The 26,407-nt window shown below is 45.0% G+C and overlaps 1 protein-coding gene across 5 annotated transcripts in view; it reads right to left on the bottom strand.

Moving 5' to 3' along the window:
* Positions 1 to 26,407, bottom strand: part of SEC31A (SEC31 homolog A, COPII coat complex component) — a 38,407-nt gene that overhangs the window by 8,551 nt on the left and 3,449 nt on the right. For 3 of the 5 annotated variants that reach the window (XM_033059974.1, XM_033059975.1, XM_033059977.1), the window contains exons 4-22: positions 26,167 to 26,365; positions 25,003 to 25,098; positions 23,340 to 23,480; positions 22,236 to 22,378; positions 21,199 to 21,298; positions 19,835 to 19,996; positions 19,504 to 19,656; positions 17,890 to 18,126; positions 17,273 to 17,347; positions 15,183 to 15,233; positions 14,317 to 14,394; positions 12,084 to 12,159; positions 11,275 to 11,453; positions 9,638 to 9,764; positions 9,345 to 9,490; positions 7,543 to 7,716; positions 6,850 to 7,023; positions 3,508 to 3,637; positions 2,189 to 2,545 (exon numbers count right to left, since the gene is read on the bottom strand). In XM_033059974.1, coding sequence (XP_032915865.1) covers positions 2,189 to 2,545; positions 3,508 to 3,637; positions 6,850 to 7,023; positions 7,543 to 7,716; positions 9,345 to 9,490; positions 9,638 to 9,764; positions 11,275 to 11,453; positions 12,084 to 12,159; positions 14,317 to 14,394; positions 15,183 to 15,233; positions 17,273 to 17,347; positions 17,890 to 18,126; positions 19,504 to 19,656; positions 19,835 to 19,996; positions 21,199 to 21,298; positions 22,236 to 22,378; positions 23,340 to 23,480; positions 25,003 to 25,098; positions 26,167 to 26,365 — 2,798 coding nt within the window. The remainder of the gene's footprint in view (positions 1 to 2,188; positions 2,546 to 3,507; positions 3,638 to 6,849; positions 7,024 to 7,542; positions 7,717 to 9,344; positions 9,491 to 9,637; positions 9,765 to 11,274; positions 11,454 to 12,083; positions 12,160 to 14,316; positions 14,395 to 15,182; positions 15,234 to 17,272; positions 17,348 to 17,889; positions 18,127 to 19,503; positions 19,657 to 19,834; positions 19,997 to 21,198; positions 21,299 to 22,235; positions 22,379 to 23,339; positions 23,481 to 25,002; positions 25,099 to 26,166; positions 26,366 to 26,407) is intronic. The other 2 variants (XM_033059976.1, XM_033059978.1) reach the window with 1 other exon arrangement.

Genomic DNA, 26,407 nt, shown 5'->3' with positions numbered 1-26,407 from the left:
AATAAAGCCCTCACCATTCCAAAGAGGTAAGGAACTTTGGGGATAAGATAACTCCAGCATCACTGCACCAGAACACTCAAGAGTTACAGGTGAGATCTACTTCTGGCTGTGGATCTCAGTGGTTCTACAGGATCTCAAGCCAAGGCATCCTCCACTAGGCAGTGCAGCTGCTCAGAAAATGTGTTGGTGGTTAAGCATATTAAGCATTGCCATTGCAGCACTTAGAAAACAAGGTTTTTTCATTCTTGTTGGTACACTTTCTGAAAGTTGTATTCTAAACACTGGAAGAGAACAGAGTGTGCTCTTCAGACACACTTTGTCTTTTTTCCACAGTTCTCCAGCTGCAATCATCACCTGTGTGTATGCATGAGCCATCCTGGGCTCAGCACCTCACCATGCCCTACAGTCCACCTCTGCATTTCAGCCTCAGGCTAAGCCTAAGTTTGGGTTCCTGAAGGTCTGACACTTTGTACCCTGCTCACAATAGCTGCTGCTAAGAAAAACAGAAACAGCATTGATAGTTCTCAGAAAGTTTGATTAAAAGCCTAATATTAACAATTTTTAACTCTGAAAAGAGCTTCACCCACTCCGAGCATGCCATGTGGACCATGTCACATCACTGCAAGAAACTTAGAAAGTGACAGAGCCGAAGTGCCTGCTAGTGATGCAAGTTGAGTAGTAAAATGGGTAAGAAAGAACAATTTTTTTGTTCCCTGCATTTATTTGGAGGTGCAGAAGCTATGCTGTCTGCATTATAATGTGCTGCTTACATCCCAGGCCTAGAACCCTATCCAACACCTCTACCTCCATCCAATTTTATAACTCCTCTGGCTTAGAGATTCAAGTTTGATGTGACCTGTAATGTGGGGTCAGGAGAGGTCACAGTACAGCACCTCCAAAAACAGAAAGGACACCAAATCTGGCTGCATGGTGGATGTAAAGGCCTTTTCTCCCCTTGCAACTCTGGTAGTCTTACACCAGTCCTATTTTGTGATATAGCAAAAGAATTCTCTTTTCCCCCCAAACACAAGGGGGTATGTGAGCTGCCAGCCTCAAGGACACCAACTCATAGGATTGATGCTGCCAAAGGCAAAATGTTTTTTCTGCACTGCATCACCCCTCATAGACCTTTAAAATAAGAGAGGGAATGACAGTGGGCACATCAGGGCCTGTCAGCAGAGCAGACACCCCCAAAACATCCCCCAAATCTTGCCCAGTATTCCCTGCACCCTCTGCTTTCCAGATATGCTCCTTGGCTCTTCAGCTGGACCAGCTGGATGTGAAGGATATTCATGAGCAGGCTTAGAAAAGGACTGCTGATTCTTCCTGCACTGCCTGACATGCAAAGCTGCTGTTTCACAGGCTGCTAAGTGAAGGGACAGGTTTGTTATGGCAGGCGAGGTCACTGTCCCACAGCAGTGGCACCCAGGCAGTCACAAGCAGACATGGAGCCCCACCTCAGCAAGTGCTCTCTCACCAAGCATGCTCCAACATGCTCCTAAGTGTCAGCCACACACACATGCTTTTAATTGACATTCAGAGAAGAGACATGTAAAAGCATTTCTAAATCACTTCTGATTATCTTTTAAGGCGTTTGAAGCCACAGTAAATCCCATCGCAGTAAGAGTTAGGGACAAAATAATGAAAGAGAGCTGATGCCACAGGAAATGCTGCTCGAATTAAATATGCTGCCAATCCTGGGCTTAAATGGCTGCTCAAGAACCAGGGACACAGACAAATCACAACTGCAAAACCATTCAGTGAGGAGAACTGGATCATCTTGTCAGCAGCGATTAGGAAAACTTGCTCATTTTTGTATCTTGCTCTCCAGTCACAGTGCAGGCTCTGGCACCAATGTTAAAATTAAGCCATAATCCATCCATGACATACAGCAGCCTCATATCAAGCCTGTTGTAGCATCCTGTCTTGGGCAAGACAAAAGCTCTGTGACTGTGGCAAGGTGTGGCTCACCAGACAAAGGCGATTCTCATGTTGCTCAGTGCAGCAACATAGCCCTATCACATATGCAGAGGGGTGATGACATGGTTTAGAAATGCTTTGAACTGATCTCTAAGCAAAAGCAAACTTTTTACAGAGCATTCACAAGGAAAAAAAGTGCATATTTAACTGAGTGGGTGGAGACCAAACCCTCCCTCCTCCCTGCCTGCCCCCCTGTCCAAGCGCAGACCTGTTCTCTGGGATGCAGGAAGGTCACTGGCTGCAGGCAGAGTACCTGTTGGTCCAGTAGGTAATGCATAAGCCACAGAAGTTGCTGGAGGTCCTGGCCTGCCATGCTGAAAGGATGTGCCAGAAGGAGGAACAGGGAATGAAGAGACGGGATTCAGGCTCGTTGGGGAGGGTTGAGGCTGCCCGGGGTACAGCGGGGAGGGCATGGGGTGGGCAGGGGCAGAGGGCAGGTAGGAAGGGGTGGTGTTAGGGGCAGGGCTGGGGTAAGAGGCTGAAGCAGGGGCAGCAATAGGCTGCTGAGGCTGATAGAGAGCTGGTCCCCCTGTTCCAGAGGAGTACTGCTGTGTGGCCTGATACGCTACAAACAGGGAGAAAAAACAGTCGGTCAGTGAGTTCATGACAGAGCAGCAGGTTTCATCTGCCCCTGCTTCCTTCTGCACTTGACTCTCCTCTCTTCCTGCCCCTACCCCCCAAAACCACTTACCTGTCCAGCCAAATCCTGGCTCCCACAACTCTGCCTGCACTTGTAGGACTGCTCAAATGCCCAGCCTGTCCCTGGGAGCAGGGAGGCACAGAGAGGATGGCCTTGGCTCGAAGGACTGCTGCTCTCCCACTCACACCCTCCAGCCCAGAGCTGCTTTGGGTGGGGCTGGGACACTGCTGTCTTCTGGACCACTGCAATCCTCACAGGGGCTCTCTGAGAAAGGAAAGCCCTGTCCCTGGTTTTCACAAAGGGAAAACTAAGGCCAAGGAAGTGAATACAGACTCTGGAAGGGAATGTAAGCCTCTCTCACTGTGGGCCCTGCAGTCTCATTTCACTGCCTCTGCCCATCTATGGCCACTTTTCCTCCCTCATGCCAGTACTTTCAGTCTCTGCTTTGAGTGAATCAGGGCTCTGCCCCCTTCTTCACACACCTCTACTACTGCCCTCATTTCTTCATCCCCTCTCCCATTTTCATGGAGCCCCAATCAGAAATGAATGGCCACTTGCACACAGATGAGCTGTGTGTCTCTGCCAGGCCTGTGCTGCTTTCCCAGGACTCAGACTTTGGAGTGTCTGACCCTAGCACAACCTTGGGCAAGGCCAGGTGAGGAGTGAGTCTGAGAGCTGAGGGGGAATGTTTGACAGAGGGTGTCTGATGCCCGGACTCCACCAAGAAATGACAACCCTCAGATGTCACCGCACCTTTCTCCCACCCCACAAGAACTGTGGGACTGGTATGGTCTGAACACTCCCAGCCACAAGGAGGGGACTGGCTATCCCTGAGTTAATCTGGCCCACCTGGGCAGGAGGGAGAGGGGGAAGCTGCTGTCACTCACTCTGTGGGTATGGTGGCCGTGCTCCTCCTTGCGAGTACATGCTGTAGTTGGAAGATGTGGCTTGCTGTGGTGGCATGCTGGGGCCAACAGCACCTGGCATGATAAACCCTGGAGGAGGTGGGTTGTCCCCCTGTCAAAAAAAAAAAAATTACAGGAAAAATGGTTGAGAGAGACAGGATTTAATCAGTAGAGGTAATGCAGTGCTGAAGCAGAACCGCAGCAAAATGATGAGTTCACATTTCAAGGCCTGAAACCACATTCCCTGGAAGAAGGGAAATCACCAGCACAGGGGCAAATGCCTCCAACCACCCCAGTGCCTTAGGGTGCCCAGCACAGCACCAAAAGCACAGCTGGATGTGCAGTGAGTTCAGCAGCAAGCAGAGCAGCACACACCTGCCTGCACAAGAAAGAGCTCCCTGCCAGTGCTGCCTGGTGTTCAGGCAGCCTGAACATCTTTCATCTAAACTCTGAAGCTTCTAATCTCCATGGAAAAGGGGGAAAGGAAAAATCATACTTCAAATATTCCAGTGTGGGGCAAGGGTTGGGGAGACTCAGGTCACACTGAGTTCCTACTCAAGACTTTCCAGTGCCACTCATCTGGGCATTGGTGAAAAAAAAAACATAAGGAGATGCAGAGGAGTAAAATCAGAGCATACATGGGAGCTGCTCCTTCCATCTATCTGTATCAGTGTGCTAAGCACAGAGACTACCCAGGGGACATACTGGGGTGGAGCAGAGGCTCAGAGAGGAATAATGAAGGTTATACCTGTGTGTCAGAGGGACAGCCTGCAGAAGGATGGCTGGGAAGGGCAGTAGGAGTTTTGTTACTCCAGGTAGTGACAGTAGGGGCAATTCTAACCTGAATCGAACAAAGAAATACCAATCATGGAAAACAATAAAAAATCTAAAGGGTTTCACAAAACAAGATGCAAAGAAGTGAACGCAAGAAGGTTTGCATGCTGGCACTTGTAGCAGCCATAAAATCTCAGAGGAAGAAGGGAATTGCATTCAAGACAGACAAAAATCACTGTGCACTGGAGCCAAAGTGAATTGCAGAGTGAGGATGAAGCACACTGGAGTTGTAGCTGCAATAGGCTGTGGAGCAAGTGCAGTGTTATGAGTGCCAGTCAGCCAGGTCTCCATCTTTCATCACACTTTCCCACTGCAGAAGCCCCCCCGCCACTGGTCCATGACAGCAAGCATCACTAACCACAGCTGCAAGCCCCAGGTTCCCTGTTAAATTGAAACATATGCCTCACAGAAAAGGAGTCTGCTTAAACTGAGCTTCAGACAAATTTTAAAAGGTTAAAATATAATTTAAAAAAGTTAAATACTGATATTTGGCTCTTGCACATGCACAAATACACATCATAATGGTAACTGCTTCCCAGCCAGTCTCCCGTAGCTCCTTTTCTCCATCTTCCTTCTTTGCTGCTCCAAACTGCTTCAATTCCATGCAACCACTCCTGCTTTTCTGATGGGACAGGAATGAAGTATTTCCTGTGCCTGTAACATTCCTGAGCAAGGAGTGGGCATGCTGCCCAACAGCAGGACATTGGCTGGGGTTCAAGGATATAAGCAGAGGGAAAGCTGTGACCCTGGAGCCCTGGCTGGCTCAGCTGGCTTCAGTCTATGTGTCTCTAAACCCATGCAGTCCTAAGCTAATGGTACAGTCAGCTGCACAACAGCCACTGCTAATGCCTGCATAACTCATCACCAGAGTATCTAAAAGACTTTTTCATCTCTTTTCACGCCTGGTTTACTCAGATGAAAAAGAGGGCTCAACAAAACTATGCTGAAAGGAATCCAAGTGTTAAGAATGTGTTCCTATTTGGGACAGCAGTTAAACAAAGGCTGCCTCAAGCTTGAACAAATCCTACACACATGCTTTCTTAAAAGGAAAAGTCAAAGCAAGTATCCCAAGACTCAAACATGTAATTTCTCTCCATTTTGGCTCATCAGCTGACAACCTTTCTGACTGACACCTGTCCCCTTGAAGCCTTCCAGCTGAGGATGAGGTCCCTGAAAAGCCAGCAACATAGGGGGTTGTAACTCCCGGTGAACTCATGGGCTTGTGATACACTCAGTTTTTAATTAGTGAGCAGGGCTTGCTGAAATAATTGCTTGAGGCATTCTGGAAACAGCAGGAGAAAGAGGGAACTCTGGTTTAAAAAAGCATTGCTCATATCTCAACATCTAGAAGAGAGCTGCTATTCTCCAGAGCCAACAGGAAACACACAGCTTCACTTCTCAAGGCAACTCATTGGTTACAAGGAAGAAGGCCAAAGACACAGACAGCAGAGTAGACTTGATTATTAATGATGATGCATTTAAAATCATATGCAATGGGGTTAGCAAAGTAAATCCTGGATGAAGGCTTTCTCCCTTCTGAAATCTACCTGGCCTGGTTTTTCTGGCAGGCAGTGCTTGGAGGCAGCACAGAGAAGAGATACCTCTGCTTGTGCCAATCTCTGCACAAGGAGAACAACCACAGCCCTAACACAGCTCTGCTCTCAGAACAGCCCAGCCCAGAGCACCTTTAGAGGGAGGCCAGATGAGCTGCAGCGCTGTGCTGGGGGATTACAGACCTGGAAGTGCTTTCTAAGGATACACACAGCCAGAGCTGCCCAACACACACACTGCCCTGACGGCCAGTGTGTCTGCTATAGTGTCATCCTCAGTTTAGAGGTAAAACCAGTGAATTTCCCTCCCCCACTTCTCCTCTTCCTCCCCGCACAGCTCCCTTATTAAGTCTCATACTTACCAGGTCTTTGTTGTAGCACAGTTCACTCTCAGCCTCCCCACCAGCCCATGCCCCCTTACACCTGGCTGGGAAGGTGTTTTCATAGCAGGCTGTACCCACAGCTGCAGAAAAGTGCCCCCAGTTTGCTATTGCCACTGCTCAGCAACTTCTGCAGCCAAAATCAGAGCTAGAGGTGGGAATAATCTGCCCAGAGGAGGCTGGTGAGCAGCATGAGCAAGTCCCAAGGCCTACAGAGATGGGACAACATCAGGGACTGTGAGAGGAAGCACAGAGAATTCCTGCAGTGCTTTCCCACACAGCTGTCATTGGCACTGAAGCACACTGCCAAACAAAGGGGGGAAACAACTAATCTTCAGAAGCAGGCTGCTTGACAAGGTGTTTAGAGGATGTTTCCAGATGAGGAGTAAAGGAGGCATCTGTACTGACTGAAAGGAAGCACCAATGACCTTCACCACAAGGCTCTCAGTAGAGGTTTGCCACACAGCCTCAGACCAAGAGAAAGGAAAAAAAATTATTACATCCATCACTGTGCAGAACTCAAGCACCACGTCCCTCCCTTATTGCCAAAGCCCACTTACCTGCTGGTAATACTGCTGGGCTGGTGCCTGGGGCACCTGCATCCGCCCAGCCCCAGGGCCAGCTCGCCCTTTGGCCATGGACTCTCTCTCATTTGGTCCCTTGAGGCCGTCCTGTCCCACTGGGAGCTCCCCTTGGGCTCTGCAAAGCCTGTCCCGGAGCTGCACGATGTTTGGCTGCAATCAGAAGAGGACAGTGAAGGGAGCTGAAATGCACTGCCTGGCACCCAGTGCATCACACCAAGAGGCTGAGTGGCCACTCATGAGCTCTCTCAGAAGCCTGCTCTGCTTTACTGCACTGGAATAAGTCTTTTCTGCTTGAGACATGAGGCCATTGGAGCCTGCCTCATTCCCAAACCAGCCTGTCTACAAATACCAGCTGATGGAAGAGGGGAAGTCAGAAGAGAACAACCAAATGTTAATGTCATTTCATTTGCCAGGTCTGGCTTGCAGGAGGGACACCCTTTGGCAGTCACTGCCTGCAGGCACAAGGGTGTGACACCAAGAAGGAGCAGAAGTCTGTGCACATCTGCCAGCTCAGCAGGGGCAGTGCAGGGTGAGGGGAAAAGCCTGACTGTCACATTCCAAGGTGCATGTCAAGTGGCAGTCCTGATGCCAACAGCACTGTGCAGAGACCTCTACTTGAAGCACACCTGCTCACAGATAGAGAAGGAACAAAGAGCCTGAAGCCCATACCTGGTTGGTGTTGGCAGGGAGGAAGGTCAGGGCAGCAGCCAGGCTTCCCTGAGCAGCCAGGAGGTTGGCATACTGGCTCATCTTCTCAGCCAAAAGGGCGCCCATGGCGTTCGGGTCCACAGCCTGTGTGAGCTGCACGGCTTTGCGCAGGATCACGACCTTCTCTATTAAATCCTGGAAGATCAGGAGGGGAAAAACCCACCCACAAGTGAGAACAACTAAGTGAAGTGGGCCCTGGCTAAAGACTGTCCCTGGCAGGACCCCTCTCACCCAGTGGGGAGCCCAAGGCAAGTGCAGGTCTCCCAAACAGCCACAGCTGCACCAAAGACATGGCTATTCCCAGAGGATGGAACAGCAACCACCCACCAAGCAGCTTCTAACAGCAAAGCCAGCAGAGCTCAAAAAAACTACTTTTACTAAACAGGATTACAGGGCCCTATCAGCACTGAGCATGTCCACCAAGTGGATGCTTTCATAAAATTATCTGGTGACAGGCCCAGAGCAAAACAGACAACATCACACCTATCACCACTACTAGTGCTGCACTGCTGCACATTCCTTTACAGGGTTTTAGTAAGTCAGTTCTTATCCATCTTAAAAGGATCTAAAAACTAATTTTGGAAGATCTGTCCATAATTTTCTGGTTGTTACAGCAAAATGGTTTTCCTGATATTCATCAGAAATATTCTATATCTTGCCTTCCTTGCACATCTCCCCAACACCAGAGCTGGTCTTGGCTGGGTTTCCTTCTAGTCTTAAATTACAGGAACACTTTCTGTTCAGTATTCTTATGTTTTCCTTACTGTATTTATACTGAAGGATACTACACATTAATTTGCCAAAATTAAAGCCCTTTTTAAAATCTTACAAGAGATTTACTGAGAGTGTATCACACAAAATATTTTAACCATACATTACTAATAAAGGTTGTTTTCTGTTTGCTTTTCCCTACAAACCAGCACTTCAAAAAAGGCAAGTGGAAAAACCCACTGTCATAGTAAACAAGCCACCTAATCAGGACTTCAACAATATTTCCCAATTTTACTGCCTGAGAGACCAAAACCATGCAATCAAAATGCAGATTCAAACTGAAGTTAAATCTGCAAATAAAGCCCTCAAAAGCAAATTATTTTCATAATTCAGAGTGTTAACGACATGAAGCACAACTCAGATACACATCAGGTCCTTCAATTAACTAAACAAGAGTTTCTCAGCAAATCAAGTAAATACTTTCTAAAACTGGCTCTTCAAAGGCCTTAAACAGATGGAAGAAACTAACATTGTATTATAAAACACTATTACTGTTTCATTCCACTCATCAACCCTATGCCCTCAAGGTATCTACTAGAAGCAATGTATTTCACTGCTGGAAACCAAGTTTTGTATGGGTAAACCCCTGCAGAACACTCTCATGAGAACCTTCCTACAGCTGGCTCTCCAGATTTAAATCCAATTCTACTGATTTCTTCTCCTGAACTTCCAAAACTAGAAAAGTCCAAGTATTTACTAACCACAAAAGATGCAAGCACTGAAAGATCTTCTTTACCAAAACACTCAGTACTAGAATTATTTTACACTAGAAGTGTATTAGGACCACTACCCAAAGAATAAGGCAAGCACAAGGGTCACTGTACTTCCCAACACATTTTTCAGTATCATATTTATGTGTTATTTTTCCAGAAAGGAAAGGCTTTGCACGCTGATGTACTTCAGACAACAAAGCTCTATACCACATAATTTGATTTAAGAGCTAAATGACTGCAGTCTGTTATTTCCAACATCTTCTTAAAAGAATTACCAACCTGAAGGGACAAGGGGCTGTTTCCATCCTGAACTTTGGTCCAACAGGCAACAAGTTTATCCACATTGCCAGCACAAATGTAACAGAGGCAAGCCTGCGTCTGCAGAATGCTGTCCCCCTCATTCTCCAGTCTGCTACCCAGGAGATCTAGAAAAAATAAGAACAAAGAAGCTGGTAAATCACTCTGGGTATCCCTCCCCACCAATGCTGAAGTTGGGGAAGCAACTGGCCAAGGAACTGTGAGCAAAGCCATGATACTGCTCTGGAATTACCCAGTCTGTGAAGTGTCCTTACCACAAAGGGCTGTAAACTCGTCTGGCCTGGCGTAAGTGAGCACAGCAGCCAAAGCCTCTCTCCAATTCTGCAGGTCACAAGACTCCACAATCTCTTTCCAGTTCTTTGTTACAACTGCAGTGATGAGCTAGAGCGGGAGAGAGCCACAGTTAGGATTTCCTCTGTATAATACACAGGATAATCTGGATCTGTTCCAGGGTACTCATTCCCACTGTATCCATGGTCATGACAGGTACTGCATTGCAGTTCAACAGCTGCACAAGAGCACATCTTACTCAAAAAGGAAAAAATTACAAAACAAGCTCAGAGAACACACAGAGGTCAATTATTCTTGCTACAAAATACAAGAATATTCTTGTACAAAATGTACAAGAAAAGAATAGACAAATTTCCACAAGCTGTTGCAAATGGTTTTCAGCACTATTTTTGCAGACACAGATAACCTACCAAGTATTTAGCTAGAGTCCTGTACACAATATCCAGGGAGGTGTACGAGTTCTGTTTGTTAAACTGTTTCGTTCAGCTTTAACTCCTGGTCTCAAGCTAACCACTGAGGGGCAGTTGAAAAGGTTGCATGAAGAAAGCAGCAAGTTGGCAGCAATATCAACCTCAGCTGGCTGTAGTAACCCTACCCTCCACCCACCCACACAGGCTGTCCCTGCACAGCCTCAGAATGAAATTCCAGTTTCTTCCTTCTAAAACTCTGCCTCCTGTTATTTTGCTTTGGATAAAAGACAGACTTGGCAGCTGTGCTGCTCTTTAGTGAACAAAGCCCTTCTCATGCCAAGACTACAAGCTCAGAAACAGCTGAACAAGCAGTACGTGTGCAGTTTGGGACCAGAAAAGAAAAAACACACCTGAACAACAAACGCAATATCCTAACTACAAGGTCAATGTTTGCCTGTCAGCATAGGCACAGATAACTGGTCAGCTCTTCACAAAAACACCTTTTCCCAAAGGATAAACTACAGTGAAGAAATTCCTCTAAAATCTGCCACCCTTGCTAAACCAATTGTTCTTTTAAAGTTACTTCTGTTTTAATATCTTGTCACTACTTTCTCATATTGGTAGTAAAAAAGAAAGACTTGCACAAGCAGCATCAGTAACTGCTAGCACTGCAAAAAGCTGAAAATAACAATAACCAGCTGGCCATAACATGCTGTCTCCTAGACAAAAGGTGATTAATCTACCCTGGGTATACTCTCCTCTCTCTTCTGTGCATGCAGTAAAACAAAGCATCAGCAAAATTTGTGAAGACTGATCATGGGCAGAAATCAACATAATGCTGCTGGCTCTGAGCATGGGTCACGTGTGAAAAACGTGACAGAACAGCAGACTGAAATGCACCCTGCTTAAGGTATTTGTTTTTACTGTTGAGAATTCATAAGTATATATGGAACTGGAGATGGGATAAAGCGCACTCTTGTGTACTGATATTAAGGTGGTGTGCCTCTTCTTCCCTTATCAAGGCATTGAAAAAAAGAGAACAGAAATCCTTCTGCTCCAAATCTTACCAACTTGAACGCTTACTAACATCTGCCAGAAATAAACCTATAAAATGGCAAGAAAACTTGAAGGTAAAAGAGGGAGTTACCAATGGCATATGAGCATGTTACCCCTGACCTGAAAACACATACCCTGGTGATTTTGCTCCTCATCTTGGCAAAGTACTTCTCCTGTGTGCGGGAGAGCAGCTCCTGCCCGCCGGCGATGGCCAGGATGATGGCGTCGGCCATGCGGTTGTCGTGCAGGCACAGATCCACTGCACTTTCAAAGTTCCCAGTCAGCAGAGCCTGTGTGATCAGCCCATCCACATCTGCAACGAGACAGGGGTGCACTTCCAAACGCTGCCACAAGAGCCACTGAGATGCAGCAGCAGGTAACACTGTCTGGCTGTACAACACTGGCACATTCATCTGTAAACCAGCTTGCTCCTGGCCAGGTACCTACAGGGGTGCTCACCTTCACCTCCAGCCTCAAACACACATGGGCACAGCTATGCCACAGGGGTACTGTCAAGCAACACTTACCTTGTGACAAGCAATTCCTAGAGGTCTAAATGGCCCCTTAAACAACTACCTGAATAGCGCCATAAAAAGACAAACCTCGACAGGGGTCAGTGGCTTCTGTGTTACTCAAGATCCCCTGGGAGTTTCTGTACCAGCAGCACTTCATGCCTGACCAAGCATGTCTTCTTTTATTTCAGAAATCACTCAGAGCAGCTGTATGTCAGCAATGGGGTATACAAGTGCTGTATAACTTCCTTCCTTAAAAAAGCTGTATTTTCAAGTGCCTTGAGATTGTGTGAGAATGCAGTTAGAGGCAAGTAATTACAATCTTTCACAATCTGTGCAGAATTTGACTTCTCACTGGAACACCAGTATCAACATCAGTACTTATAAATAACAGCACATACAAGGAAATCAATATCAAGGAATTTTTGTACCTCCACTAACAGAAATGTTAAATGTTGTCTTTGCAGATCCCAAATCTTCAGTTTCTTTTTTATGGTCCTTCAGTGTCTAAAAGAAAGGAAAAACATAATTTCTGAGATCATGTACACACTTTGAAAACACACACATTTTAAAACCACATGGCTCTTGCACTGCAAGTTAAATTTAAAACTTCATACTACCAGTCAACTTAGAGACCATTAACTAAGAAGGGAAGGTTATCCCTGTGTGCCAGTTTGGGCAGAAGTAAAGTTACTCCTCTTCACAGTAGTCAGGATGGGTTTGTGTGATTTGTCCTGGAAACAGTGTCAATAATACACAGATGTTGTTGCTTTTGCTGAGCAGCACTTGCACAGCACCAAAGCCTTTTCTACTTCTCCTACTGCACTTCCAGTGAGGAGGTGGGGAGTGCATGGCAAGTTGGGAAGACACAACCAGGACAGCTGACCCCAAACTGACCCAAGGGATATTCCAGGCCATATAACATCACGCTCAGCATAATATAAAGCTGGAAGAAGTAAGAGGGGGATGTTTGCAGTGATAGCATTTCTCTTCCCAAAGCACTGTCACATGTGATGGAGCTTAGCTTTCTTAGGGATGAAAGCCTGCCTGCTCATGGGAAGCACTGAATTAATTCCTTTTCTTTGCTTTACCAATTAAAATTCCTTTCTGTCACAAGTAGCAGCAGCCAGACACCTGGATCCTCGCTACCAACTTCCATCTGTACCCATATACCCACAATCCCCTCAGAGGAAAGCTACAGCTACAATGAGAAAATGAGAATCCTTTTCTTTCCTTCTCTTTCAGCTTCAACCCTTACCAAGAATAATCTACCATTAATGCTACTTAAGTTCCACCCTGCTACACTTCAAATTTCAGCTCATCCTTGAAACCCTCTGCACTAGACATACACCTCAGTTTAATTAAGCAAATTACACAAGAACACAAGCTTAATTTTCAACACAGAAGTCCAATGTAGCACTCAGGATGGGAGTGCTCAGTAGACAGAGGCTGCTTTTTTTTGTAAGACTCCCCTGGCATTAAGACAGAGTCTACTTTGTGTGAGTACATAGATTCTGAGATTTCAAACAAAACATGTCAACAATAAAAAATAGCATCAAAAGGGAGTCTCTCTTCACCATCAACTTCCACAGCACAGGCTAAACAGAGTGCAAAACCTGACCCACAAACCACCTCACAGCCACTGCTCCAGTACATGAGGGGAGTTCGGGAACACCCTGCTTGTCCAGCTAAACTGATGGACACAGGAGACCAAAGACATTCATTTGGATGGGGAAGCAAGCCTGAAACAAGCTTTGTTTGGCTCATGAAGAGGACACAGCATCTGGAAAATGATTTTGTTGTCAGCCAACACTGGATGTGTGTTTGGTATCGGTTGAGAGTGTGTTGTGATCACCACAGGAACAATGTGCCCATCCAGTTACTTTATGTATGTGACAGCATGCCCTTGATGCATCACCTTGATGCTCACAAATATTTAGGGTAGGCTAAGGTCATGTCTGGCTGTGAATTCTCTCCTAGAAGAGAATCCAGTGTCTTCATGGTCGCATGAAGCAAAACCCATACACGGTTAGACGTACGTCTGCCACTACAGAGTCTAAAGAATTAACAAGCAATCAAGCACCTAACCCAAGGAGAGCATTCTGATTTTAGTGTCTTCAACAGGCTGTTTGTTAAGCAGAGTGAAGTGCACCACCCTAACATGCATGAGCCTTAAACCACTGTCCCCATGTCCACAGACAGCTGCAGACAGGCACCAAGCACAGCAAGCACAGCTACCAGACCACATGCCAATCCAAAAGGGAGACTGAAGGAATAGGGAAGAACGAAGCTGGCCTGTTCACACAGCAATACACTATTTTCAGTGCTAGTGACACCTCACAAGGCAGAGGCTGAGTCCTTAGTGCTAATTAGAGACCTGTCTGCCTATGCAAAACCCAAGGCTGAAAACAATGCTGTTGAAATGGTGTAGGATCCCAAATGCTGATGTGGTTGAGCACAAACTGCCTGTAATAAACCTGGCCAAATATACTGCCCGAAGAAGATGAAAAAAATCTCAAGAGTCCAGTTTTACTATTATAAATAATTTTGCACATTTCTGTATATCCTCAGCAGCAGGAAAAGCCAAGAAAATGAAACGTTGTTGAAAGAAACAAAGCAAACACAGGGGAGGTCAGCAGGGTCAGTCTAGAGGGCAACAGATACCTCTCCCAAGAACTGATCTTCCGTAGTCTGGCCTTCATCCCCCTTGTTTGGCACAGATCCATCAGATTCTGCAGGAGCCTTCAGCAGAGAGAAGACGTCATAAAAATCCACCAGCAAAAAGGTAGAAATACTTTGCATTGCAGAGTATAGTCACCTTTCCACCAACCAACAGTTAGAACAAGACTGAAAATCACAGAAATGCATTGGCAATATATGCTTGAGCATCATAAACTGGGCAGAGGCCCTATTTCTTTGCTCTCTGTCATTACACAGTACCTTGTGCTGTTTTCATCTTAGCTGCCTCAAAACATGCAACAAAAGCTTTCTTCCCCATGAGGCAGCTACAGATGACTCTGGGCTGTCTGTGGCACAAAAGCACTGCAGTCCTGCAGTAAACTTAGGCCACTACAGTGGGTAGTGCCTGAACTGCAGTTACCACTCTTGCAGGAAAAGTAATAGGACCACACTCTCAGTCCTGCTTCCTTTAAGCTTGATGAAGGTGCTGCTCTTGAAATCAGGTGCCAGGCAGCAAGGCTCTGCCCTGCCTCACAGGCAGCACAAAGTGCCACAGTGGGCAAGGATGGGCAGCAGCAAGGAAAGGTGGAGGGGACACCAATGAGACCCCATATTAAAACCTGCAACTGAGAGCCCTTCATTGGAAAAGGAGGGGAACATCTGAGTGGAAAAGACCTCGTTGGTTGTATTTTTTTAAATAATACCTTCATCCTACTGAATGTAGGAACTTGCCACATGCTGGATTATTTGTGACTTTGAGACAACTATCAAGTGGAAAGAAAAATTATTTTTTACAAATTAGCATAGCATTATAAAACTAACCACACAGTTACATACATGTCTTTGCTTACCTCTCCCAAAACACCATCGGCAAGACCTTCTTTATTCAGAGCAGATGTGATCTAGAAAACAAAGGAGATTTAAGTAAGTACCCTTTTAAAGAGGCACCAAACTCTCAGACTGCAAAACTGGTACATGTAGCTACTACGTTGCTTGCACAAGAGTTAGCTTGCAATTAAACATTTTAAAATAAAACTAAAGCCATTTCCTTTTCCAGCCTGATGATGGATTTACTGCTAAGATCCCTGCACCTCAAGCTCTGATAGAAACAACAGCTGCCTTATGCCTTTAAACCCTTAATTGTTAACTCAAGGGCCTCAAACCCCACTAGAGCTGCTGGAAACCACAGGAATAAAAGCAGTATCAGAATATGAAGGACGAAACCCTCTGCTCTGGTCAGGGAAAATAAAGCAGTGACAATCCTTGTGGAACAGAGAGCCTGTCAGGAAGCTGTGGGCTCAAGTACATCAGGTACTTGGTTGTGGGCTAGGATTTTCCAGGGTAAAAAAAAAGAGTTAAAATGCCCAGCTTCTACTGCTTTGCAAAGCAAGTCATGACTCCAGCTTCAATTGGGGCTCTCAAAACCAGCAATTTTATATATAGAGTTTCTATATTATTTCAGCATCAGGGAGCCTGGGTTTCACATTGCTCCTAAAATTATCTACTGCTTTTTGTATTGTAGGCTTTATTTTACCCTTGTAGGCTGGTTTGTGTAAAGAGCTTAGCTCAAATTGCTGGAGACAGTTTTCTCTTTCTTTTTTAATCACTAGTTTACAATAACAAGGAGAAATCCAGGTCTTGGCTTGCATGAGAATCACAGGTTTTAAGACTGTAACCCACCCTTCCCACATTCTTAGCAGCTTATTACAAGAAGCTGAAATCTCTGATGCCTGTTTTTACTTTCCTAATGCTACCAATAACAGAAAAACCAAGCTGTGATTTAGTGAATTTTCCATCTGGGTATCACAAACTTTCAGATGAACTGTTCTGTGCTGCTTCTTGACACTGAAAAAAACGGACTCAACTTCTACATGGAATGTTTTCAAAAACAGCTACATAAAAACAGGACCTTGTAGCTCCTCTCATCTATTTCCTAAATACTGAAATAATGGCATAGGCCCAGCATTCCATGCCACCCAGTTCAGCTATGCCCATTTTCCCTCACAGCTTCTCCCCATGCACCGTTATCAAACTCAGGGCAAAAGCAAGGAGTGGGCTTTAATCTCATGAGGTCACTCTGCAGAACCGCTACTAAATTTCAATTTCTATTTTCTAATTGAGAACTGCTTTTCAAATACAGGATTACCCTTGCTGTGCTTGCCTTTGTACAAATATTTAGAAGCTGAGGACAAACTGTTATCAAAACCATGATTTTTTTTTTCCCATAATCATATTAATTTTGCCCTGAAGGACATTTAATATGTGAGCACAATGACACTTTAATGGAGCCAATCTTTAAAAATAAAACATTAGTTTGATACAATGAAAATGAGTCAAGTGTTAAAATCCACTGAAATAGAACTGAAGAAATACTAGATAGTTCCTGGGTAGACAACTGAAAACAACAGAGCCAAAAGGCACAGCAGGTAACTCCCTGTAACATTGAGTAAAAATCTTCCAACTGGGAAGAAAGGTCTATAATGATGTGCAAATTGCTTCCCGGTAATACAAATTTTGCTTCTCCAAATGTAACCATGTTTGACCTTTGAGTTTGGTCTTTTTCTTTCAAAAATGAATGATGTCTCCCACAAACAATGACTAACCCAGGTTTTCCTAGTTAATGAAAACTGCTTATATGTTCTTCAATCAGAAAGCCTAAAAGCAGATCCTATTCTATGATGCTTGAGTAGAAGGATGTCAAATAGCAAAGTTATATGAATAGCCCGAGTCAATAAACATCAAAGCTTCTTGATGAGTGAGAATTTCACATCAGCAATGGACAGTCAGATGCAGACACACCTCTGAAGTCTGTTGCTGCTCTGACATTTCCACTGAACATCCATATTGCAAGAAGACACAACTAATGAAAAAACCCAAACTGTTTTCTGTAAGAATTCTGAAATTACTCAAAAGTTATTTATCTCACATATCACACATTTACCTTCTTCCTCAGATCATCCTTCCTGTATCCTAAGAGCTCAAGGTATTTAACACGCGAATCTTCTTCGAAGTTCACCTTTAAAAAGTCAAAGAGTATATTGCAATTCACAATTTATCATTTTCTCCCTCACTGGCATGAGTGAATTTAGTGACTAAGTAGACTGAATGTAATAAAGAGAAATGCAAAAATCTTCAGTGACTCGGGCACCTGAGCACTGGGCAAGGCTTCCATCTGGTTATTGTAGGTGACCAATCTGTTTACCTGCTTCACTTGGAAACCTCTAAATGCTTAGAGTGAGCAGTGGAAAGCCCATGTAAAGCTATCCTTCTCACCAGCTTCCAGTACAAACATGTGCTGACAGGGAATATCAAAAACCATGGGATACCCTCGCCCACACCTTTGCTTTGCCATGACTCCTCACAAGCCCCACGAACACCCCTGGTCCTGAGGACCCTCCCTCTTCTGGTGAGCTCCCTCCAGTGACATGGCTCATGGGCACTATTCCCACAGCCTGCAGCTTTTGGTTCCCAGCACCTCTTCAGCTAAGTGTGCAGAAGGGACCACATCCTGTCCTTCCCAGTCCGTGAGGAACTCGTGAAGGGCTGTCCCCCTGTTACCTTTAAGAAGGCCCACACGTTCCTCTCAAAGTCAGCCAGGGCCATGTCGATTTTGTTCTGGCAGTAGCTGACAAAGCCCTCAGACTGCACAGCCTCCTGCAGCTGGTTTGAGCGGGCCAGGAACTCCTTCTCTGTGACAACCTGGCTCACATAGACATGGGGATGCTGTTGCTGCTGCTCCATGCCCGGCTGCTGTGCAGACTTGGAATTCTCAAATGTCACCAGCTTGCCTCCAAACTGGAATCGAAGCACATATACAGTATGTGAAAGCACAAGTATACAGCAGAGGAACATGTATGAAAATTTTTTTTTTATAACATATATATGATTATTGTCCAGTAACTGAACACTCCTGACATCTGCTCATTTATTTGTTTCTCCCACACCCCATATTTCTATGCATGCAAGGAACTTGTTGGATAAGTAGGTTCACGTTTAATAGGATTTATAAGCACAGCCATTCCTGTGCCTGTTTTTTTTCTCAGACAAAAGACAGACCAGAAACTGAGAGCTAGAACTGTGGGTCTATGCAGTACCTAGCATCAGTGGAGTATCTCATGGTATTGCAGTGCAATTGCCAAAGAAACCTATACATCATTAAGTAAATGCTCAAGCATGATGTCTGCCCTGCTCTTGCCAGGTTGCTTAGGAGTTGAAACTCTGAGAGAACAGGCAGTAAGCTGTGAAAATATTTGAAGAGGTAACATCAACACCAAAAAATAATTAGGAGGGGCTTATAATATTATTTCATTCTATTGCACAAAGTTAATTCGCATGGGCCAGTCCAGTAAAACCCGTATTAGAAAAAAGCCAGGGAAAAGACTGACACCTGGCTCCTAGGAAACCAGGACAAATAAGGGAATAAACAACATCATAAAATGACACATCAGTCAGTGGCTACGCAACATCACTTTTTGACAGGAGAAAATTGCATTTAATTTGTGCATCAGGTCACGAATAAGCAGAAATACGATGCTGAAAATTGAGAAGTATTGCAGCAGAGAAATCAAATTCAAATGGACAGGCTAAAATCTCCAGAAGTTCCCAAATATATGGCCTGTGGTTTTAGAAAATAAGTCAAAAGTGGAGTCAAAGAGCAGATGACAGCAAAAAGCAGTCATCCCCTCAGCTGGCTCCTCTGAAAATCAACCAGCATGGAGGAACTCAGCCTTGTGCTGCTACAGCAATTCCTGTTACCTTGATCAAAGCTAACCTGAGTATTCTCCACCACAGTGACTCACACGAGTGCAGTTTGAAGCTATTAACTCTCAGATACATGCCCAGTTTGGTCTCATTCCCTCCTCCCATTCTCTCCAATGTGTATTTATTTCCTCTAAAGCAAGCACTGCACAGAAACAAAACCAAAGCCCTAATGCCAAAACACAAATGTCTCTCAGCAACGCTTGTTCTTCCCAAGCATTTTGGTCAGGCTTTTGCTGTCCCCAGTGCCCTGTCTGGAAGCTGCTCCAAGCATCTCCCACTATGATGACAAACAGAAAAATCTCCCAAGGTGGATCATCACACTGAACTCCCTCCTTCCCATGGAGTTTAGCAGGTGCCAGCACTATCTCCCTACCTGCCTGGCCAACCCTGCCCATCCTGTCTCCTCCTTACCGAGAAGGACGCTCCCATGGGTCGCCGGATCCACTTGGGTGGTTTCTTCAGAGGCAACACCACACTCTGTGGGGCAGTCTGCTGGGGGAGCTGCAGGGGAGGCAGGGGCTGGCCCGTGCCAAATGGATCGAGGTTCCCAAAAGATGAGGAGAGCTTTGATAACACAAGGGGGGAAAAAACAAAAGTGACATTTCTCTAATAAATTAAACATTTATTTGTGCTGAAGTGGTACTCCAGCAAGCAGGGCTGCAGACAGCCACTGAAAAACTTTACATATTTTGTTCCCCCCGTCCCTTTCTGTCCCTATTCTTAGCTGAACAATTTTCAACACCTGGTCAACTTGCTTCTGCCTCAATCCGTCAGCGCTGCCGCCCATGATGGAGTAGACACTGATGCGCCCGTCGAAGGAGGCTGCAGACAGCACAGCAGGGTTCCTCGGGCACCACTGGATATCAAAGCACCACTGGGTGTTTGTGGGCAGCTCGTACAGCACCTGGGAAGCAAAACCAAGGCAACAAATCAAAGCTTTCATGGAGCACCCTGCCCGAGAGCAGCAATCTTCCCGTGTGCCCCGAGACTGGGCTGCTCTTCCTGCTGCCCAGCAGCCTCCACATCCCCTTACACACTAAGGGTGGGCAAACCCTGATGATCTCCAAACAGCAATTATCACACACCACTGCTTCATCTCCTTCTCCCATTAAATCTTCTGTTTAATCCACACAGGACAGATGACGCAGGTGGGCTATGTCTGTACTGTCCCACTGAGAGTGTGAGCTGTTGACATTCACCCTAGCTTATTCAGAGCTGATTGAGGTATCCCCACACACTACATGGAGGAAGTCTGTTTTCACAGGAAAACTGAAAAGGGTAAAACCTGCACCCTGGGCAGAGAGCCTCTTGTGCCCTGGAACAGACAAGCTCCCTTTACAACAGACATTTAACCATAAGCCAGGAGAAACTCAAAGAAAAAAATGCTAGCTGTCAGCAAATGCTGTCTCCCAAGGAACTGTCTTTTATTTTTAATAAAAATGTGCAGCATGATTCAACCACATGTAAAAACTTGGTAACAGCTCATGATCCAGTTCAGATAACTCCTCTACCACTGTATAGCTTTTGCACTTTTGGGCCAATGTCTGAATTTCAGAAACACTTCCCACTCCACAACTATTGCCAACTGAAGCCTTTCTCCTAGTCTAGGGACAAACATTGTAAGAAAAACAGATATGCATTCTCTTTGAAAAGTATCCCCAGGCCCAAAAGGGTGGGGTGGGAACATCTGAGTGACTCTCACTGATCTGCCACTAACTACTATGGCAACCTACAAAAACGCTCCTATCTGGATGAAGCTCTTACAGAAGGAAAAAAGCAATTGCAACAACGATCCAGCCACACCGGACCCACAACAAAAGAGTAGGAAGCATATAATCAGTTTAAGTGAATTCACTTTCATCTCTTATGATGAACAGGGACATCACTACACAGTAACAGAGAAGATGCAGGGACAAATGTGCAATATTGACAGGAAGGAATCCTGCACCACCAGAACAAGCTCAGAAGACATATAACAAATAGGATAGGGAGCAACATCCCACAGAAGCACCATTCCTAGGAATGCAAGCACAGGAACATGTGCTTTGCATGTGCCACCTCTGGACAGACATTCTTGGGTTTTTTCAAGTGGTATGCATACAATACCTCGCCTGTGTTAGGGTTGGAGCAGAGGATTTTAGCATCCTTCCCACAGCTAAGTAGCAGCTCTGGATCTGCCATACTCCAAGCAATGGCCAATATACCCCTGCATGAAAAGCCACCAAAAAAAAAAAAAACCTTAATGTAAATGCAAAATGATGATAAACAAAGCATATTCAGAAGTTCAGCATCCCATGTCAGAATGTCCTCTCCACTTCTTTCAGGAGGAGCAATTTTTCAATGTTATCAGGTCTTGTTTTTTTGAAACAGCTGTTTTCTATTTTCTGCATGAAAAGGTATAAAGATGCAGCCACTATATCTGAAAATTAAATGCAACAGTCAGAGTCACAGGGAGAACCTGGGCATGAGTAACAACATGGTTTGTTTGTCTGCACTGGCACTAATATCCAGTGTGCAAACCCATAGGTAAGGTCAGTGACTAAGAAGCTTTTCAGCTTTTTATTAGCAGATATTCAAGTCAGCAGAACCCACTGGCAGTAGTTTTGATAGAAGTCACAAGACTGCTCCCCCTTCTTAAATCAAGCATCGGATTTGAGCAATAAGGAAAGTTTCACCAACAATGGAGGACGGACAAAAACTTAACAAAAATCATCCACTAGACCCAAAATTAAGGCATTTAGGGGACTGAGGGGCACAGAAACTGTCCACATCCACACATGTGCCTGGGTGCACTCTTAGTACATTATTCAGACAAAATCAACTACTACTAATTCTTTTTTCCTTAGCTTTCTCTTCTTAAAAAACTTAGAAACAAACCAGTAGCTTCACTGTTTCAGCAGCCTGGTGGGTTTGTTTGTTTATTTAGTTGTTTCCTTCAGAGTACCAGGTCTTAAAAAGGCAAGTCTTTCATGGCACAGGGCTGGCTGGTCAGCAAGGCAGCATACAGAACTGCCTGCTGCTGAAACCTCCACCACCACCAGAGCTTTCCCTCACAGGGAACAGCAGAGGTGAGATGTACAAACCAGGACAGTCACCAACAGCACAAACACTACAGAGCACACCACGCTACGCAAGACTCGTACCTTGTGTGACTTTCCAGAACACGGAGCGGTGAGGAGGCAAATCTTAGGTCCCACATCTGAATAACAGGCAGCCTGTCATCCTCTGAGGCCAAAACCATCTGGGTGGCAACTTCAGGGTGCCATGCCAAGCCTGAGCAGTGCATCTGAGAGGCAACATTGGGCCAAAGCATCACATAACTGAGCAGCACTCAAGGAAAAAGAGAACCAGACCAAATAGGTCTGTGTGCATGGTAAAACACTGCTGCAAGGGAATCTGCAGCTGGGTTTCCTGGCTTTATTTCTGACTGCATTCAGACTGGGATATTCTCCTTATTCCTGTGAATGAGGAGACATGCACTTAAGTTTCCCAAAGTCCTCTCAGAGAGATTACACTGTGCTGACTTTTTCACAGTGCTACATTTTAATGTGAGAAAACACTAAAGCTCACCATATAAACCTTTTCCTCTACTATTTTAATTGCTGTTTTAATAAAAGCCAACATTAGGCAGAAGTTACTGTCATGAGAACACTGTATCACAGGACTACCATCCCGTGATGAAGACAGCCTACTGTGCTGCTGTTATGTCAGGCAACAAACAGACAACACTGAACGTTACACAGTTCAGCAAAATAACAATACAGTGAGGAAAGAGCTACTTCACAACCACCCATTTTTAAGTTTCATTTTTAACTCTTACTCTATCTTTGGGGTTTGTTACAGTAATATCTATTTTAAATAATACAAATATGTCACTCTCCACAAGTTGAACAGGTTCTTTTTTACATTTAAACTGCCTAAAGGGCTGGCATGGTGGTTATAACTATAGGAGACAAAGCAATCTGCTCAATGTCACATTTCTCTGTGGCAAAAATCAATAAAAATCCTTCTGTGTTAGCCCCAAACAAAATTAAATCCCCACTTTGATAGGGCATCTGAGTGCCTTGCCTTGCTTCAGTCTGCATCGGGTTATTTTAATTTATAATGCTGACAATTCCTCTTGCATAAATATCCTCTCAAGAGCAAACTGGGCCAGGCCCCAGTATCTCTGTCACATAAGAAGGGGTGCCATGACCCACCCCTACACCTCTCTGCAAGCACCCCAGCAGCTGCAGGAGTGAACTCACCCTGTTGTTGTGGTCACTGACTTTGATGATGGGCTCGTTCTTCCGGAGATCCCACACGGTGGCCCGGCCACTGGGGCTGGCGGATGCCAGGATGTGCTGGACTTGCCTGTTCCATGCAATGCAGCTGATGTCCTCCAGAGGCTGCCACGCACACAACAGCCTGTCACAACCCCGCCACTCTGGAGACTCAAACCCTGCTATTTTCAGGACTAGCTAAGTGAGAAATCTGCAAGGAGAGTGCCCCGTGTACTGGGTGTGTTCTGGCTTCCTTTCTATACATGCTGTAGTGTACAGCACCTGAAAACGCTGATTTATAAGCTGTTAGAATTCCTTTGTGAAGTTATTTTCTGCTTTACAGCACTACACATTAGTTATTAAACCAAGACTAAGAAAAACTGTCTTCAAGAACAGAAAACTACTCCATGAAAGTATATCCTGCTATATGAACTACTCTTTTGTCTTGGACTATTAGGTTTTCATTTAGCAAAAAAAAGTTTGCTTGGAGAAATTCCATGGTGGTTTTTTTTATTCCCCTCCTACGCTTATTTTTAGATAAAAAATTAAAAGCAGTATTAACCCAGATCTTGTTGCCCTACTATTTCTAGTTGTCATTATGCATATGGACTAAAAGATATCCCAGCCTAAATAATCACTATTAGAGATAAAGTCTTTTACAGGGACCTCTAAGGAGAGCATCCTCTTAAATGCCTATATGCTAATAACAAACTAAACAAAGTAACCAAACCCCACAGAGTTTAAACTAAAAACCTTTAAATTGAAGATTACTTCTCATCCCATTTACACACTTTTGTCTCCAAATTATCATGCAGTAATAAACCCATTTTCTAGTAACTATGAACTTCTGTGGAATTTTGTAACAGCAACAGAAGCGTATTTGCATCAAAACAACTTCCTCCCATTCTTCCATTTCCTTCACAAGACAAAACACACAAAAGACTATTGTTTTTCCCCATAGATCGTCTTTAAGAGATACAGGCTAAACACTGGACCTTGAGTATAGCAATTAAGTCACTCCCTGAAACCCACCAAGGTAACTGCAAAACCTACTGCCTCATCATCTGACTTCTCAGTAGTTGTTTTTTATCTTTCTCCCATTTTTCTCTGTGCACCTGCACCATCTATAGATTTGTGCATGCAGTGAAACATGCAGAGGAAGACTAAAAGACATGCAACGGTTATGGTATTTGAAAAGGAGGGCAACCTGAGAGACTCTGCTTGCTGCTTGATAAAATGCAACATTTCTCAAACATTGAGGGAACACTACAGGTTTCCCTGGCCAAATACAATTTCTTAAAAAACTGCCACATGAAGACATGGTTGGCTTGTGCAGCAAGTCAAAATTGCAGGTTTAAACTGCAGGATAAAGAAGACAGCACATCCAGGGCTGCTGCAGGGGAAGCTCCTGTGAACACTTGCACTTAGAGGCACAGCCAGGACATTGCTCTCCAGGGGCTACAAAAGCAACAGCATCCAGTCACCCTTGTATGCAGCTACTACCCAAGTCAGACTTCAAGAGGCTTCCCCCACACTCTATGCCCTTGAGACTGCTTTAAAACTGCAAATCTCAAACAGCTCTCACTTAACTGCCATGCATCTTTTTCACGAGTCTGCTCTGAAGAATTAATAAACATAGATCTGGTACCTGTGTCTTGACTCCTGGTGTCATTGGTGTAGCAAAGTTGTTTAAGTCCCAGATATAGATCTCAGATTCATTAGCACCAGAGGCCACCAGATTAGTCTGTAAGAAACATTAATAGACATTAAGAGTATTTTCAGCATCAGCTTTCCCAGTCTTAGCTGCTGGGAGGCATCAGATCTGGAGGACTCAGTGAACGTCCCCTGTCAGCTCAGGATATAGGAAAAGATACAGGGCAAAGAGTGACAGGGCAGAGGAGGAAGTAGGGCTGCAGTTACAGCCACCACAGAGCTTTGCTCTGGACAGTGTGGCATTCCTGCCCTGCCCACAGTGAGTGCAGCCATTCATAGCACTCCTGAACCTGGGATGTCAAAGTCCAGGCAGGGAAGCATGAGCCAAGGGCACCAAGTGCCCTTTGGTTACATTTTGTGGCTGATGACAGGCAAGTCCTGAGTTCATAACAGGCAGAAAAGGACAGGAAGCAATTCAGAGAGGACACAATGAACACAGCACAGCCTTGCTGGAGGTAAGTGTGCAGGGACAGAAGTATTATTTAGGAAACAAATCCAACAGAATTCTCACATAGCTGGTGGCAACACACAAAAACCAACACACTATCTAGAAGGAAGGAAGTACTCATTGGTAATGTGGGAAGGATTGTCAGCTTTGAGAACCCTTCTGCTAAAGAGGCCACATGGCTGTGTTTCCATGCTGTCTCCTCTTTCCAAACAACCATGCTTAAAAGCCTTGAAGGTGGATCCTAGCCAGTCACCAAAGCAGATACGTGAAAACTGATCTCACCAGAAACATGAATGAGAGCACCTAATTGCTTCCTGTGTGACTGACACAATGCACAGAAGCTAAGAGAAGAGACTGACTAAAAACACCCTGAAGTGCACCTCTACTTCACACATAAGCAGAGTAGATCAATTAAATTGACATGGTTAAGTGATGAGGGGAAAGAACAAGGCAAACACCTCAGGCACCTTCATTTCCCATCCTGAAACACCAGTAATGGGATAGGTTTTTCCTACTAAATACAGACACTCAAACACCAAATATAGTTCATGCTTTTCAGGGGAGGGGAAGCAGCACAAACATCTGAGGTTACAAGTTAAGATAGCCACTCCTCTACTGATGGTATGTTAAGAGGAAAGCAGAAACACCAACCTGGAACATGTTGACATCGAGCGCTCTCACTGGTCCTGTGTGCTTGTCCTTCTGGGCTATTATTACTTCAGCCTCTCCATCTAAGATTTTGGCTGTGTCATACAGAATGACATTTCCATTTTCACCCCCAGCAATCAGGACTCCAGACACCCTGTCCCCTGAGGTCATGCTGTGAGGGCCCCAGATCAGCTTGTGGTACCTGTAAGACACAGAGGGCCCCACAGTCTTAGAACCATCCACC

This window comes from Catharus ustulatus, chromosome 5, assembly GCF_009819885.2.
Source record: "Catharus ustulatus isolate bCatUst1 chromosome 5, bCatUst1.pri.v2, whole genome shotgun sequence".
Lineage (NCBI taxonomy): Eukaryota > Metazoa > Chordata > Aves > Passeriformes > Turdidae > Catharus > Catharus ustulatus.
The sequence above is the reverse complement of the archived record's forward strand: the minus strand, read 5'-3'. Positions and strand labels throughout refer to the sequence as shown.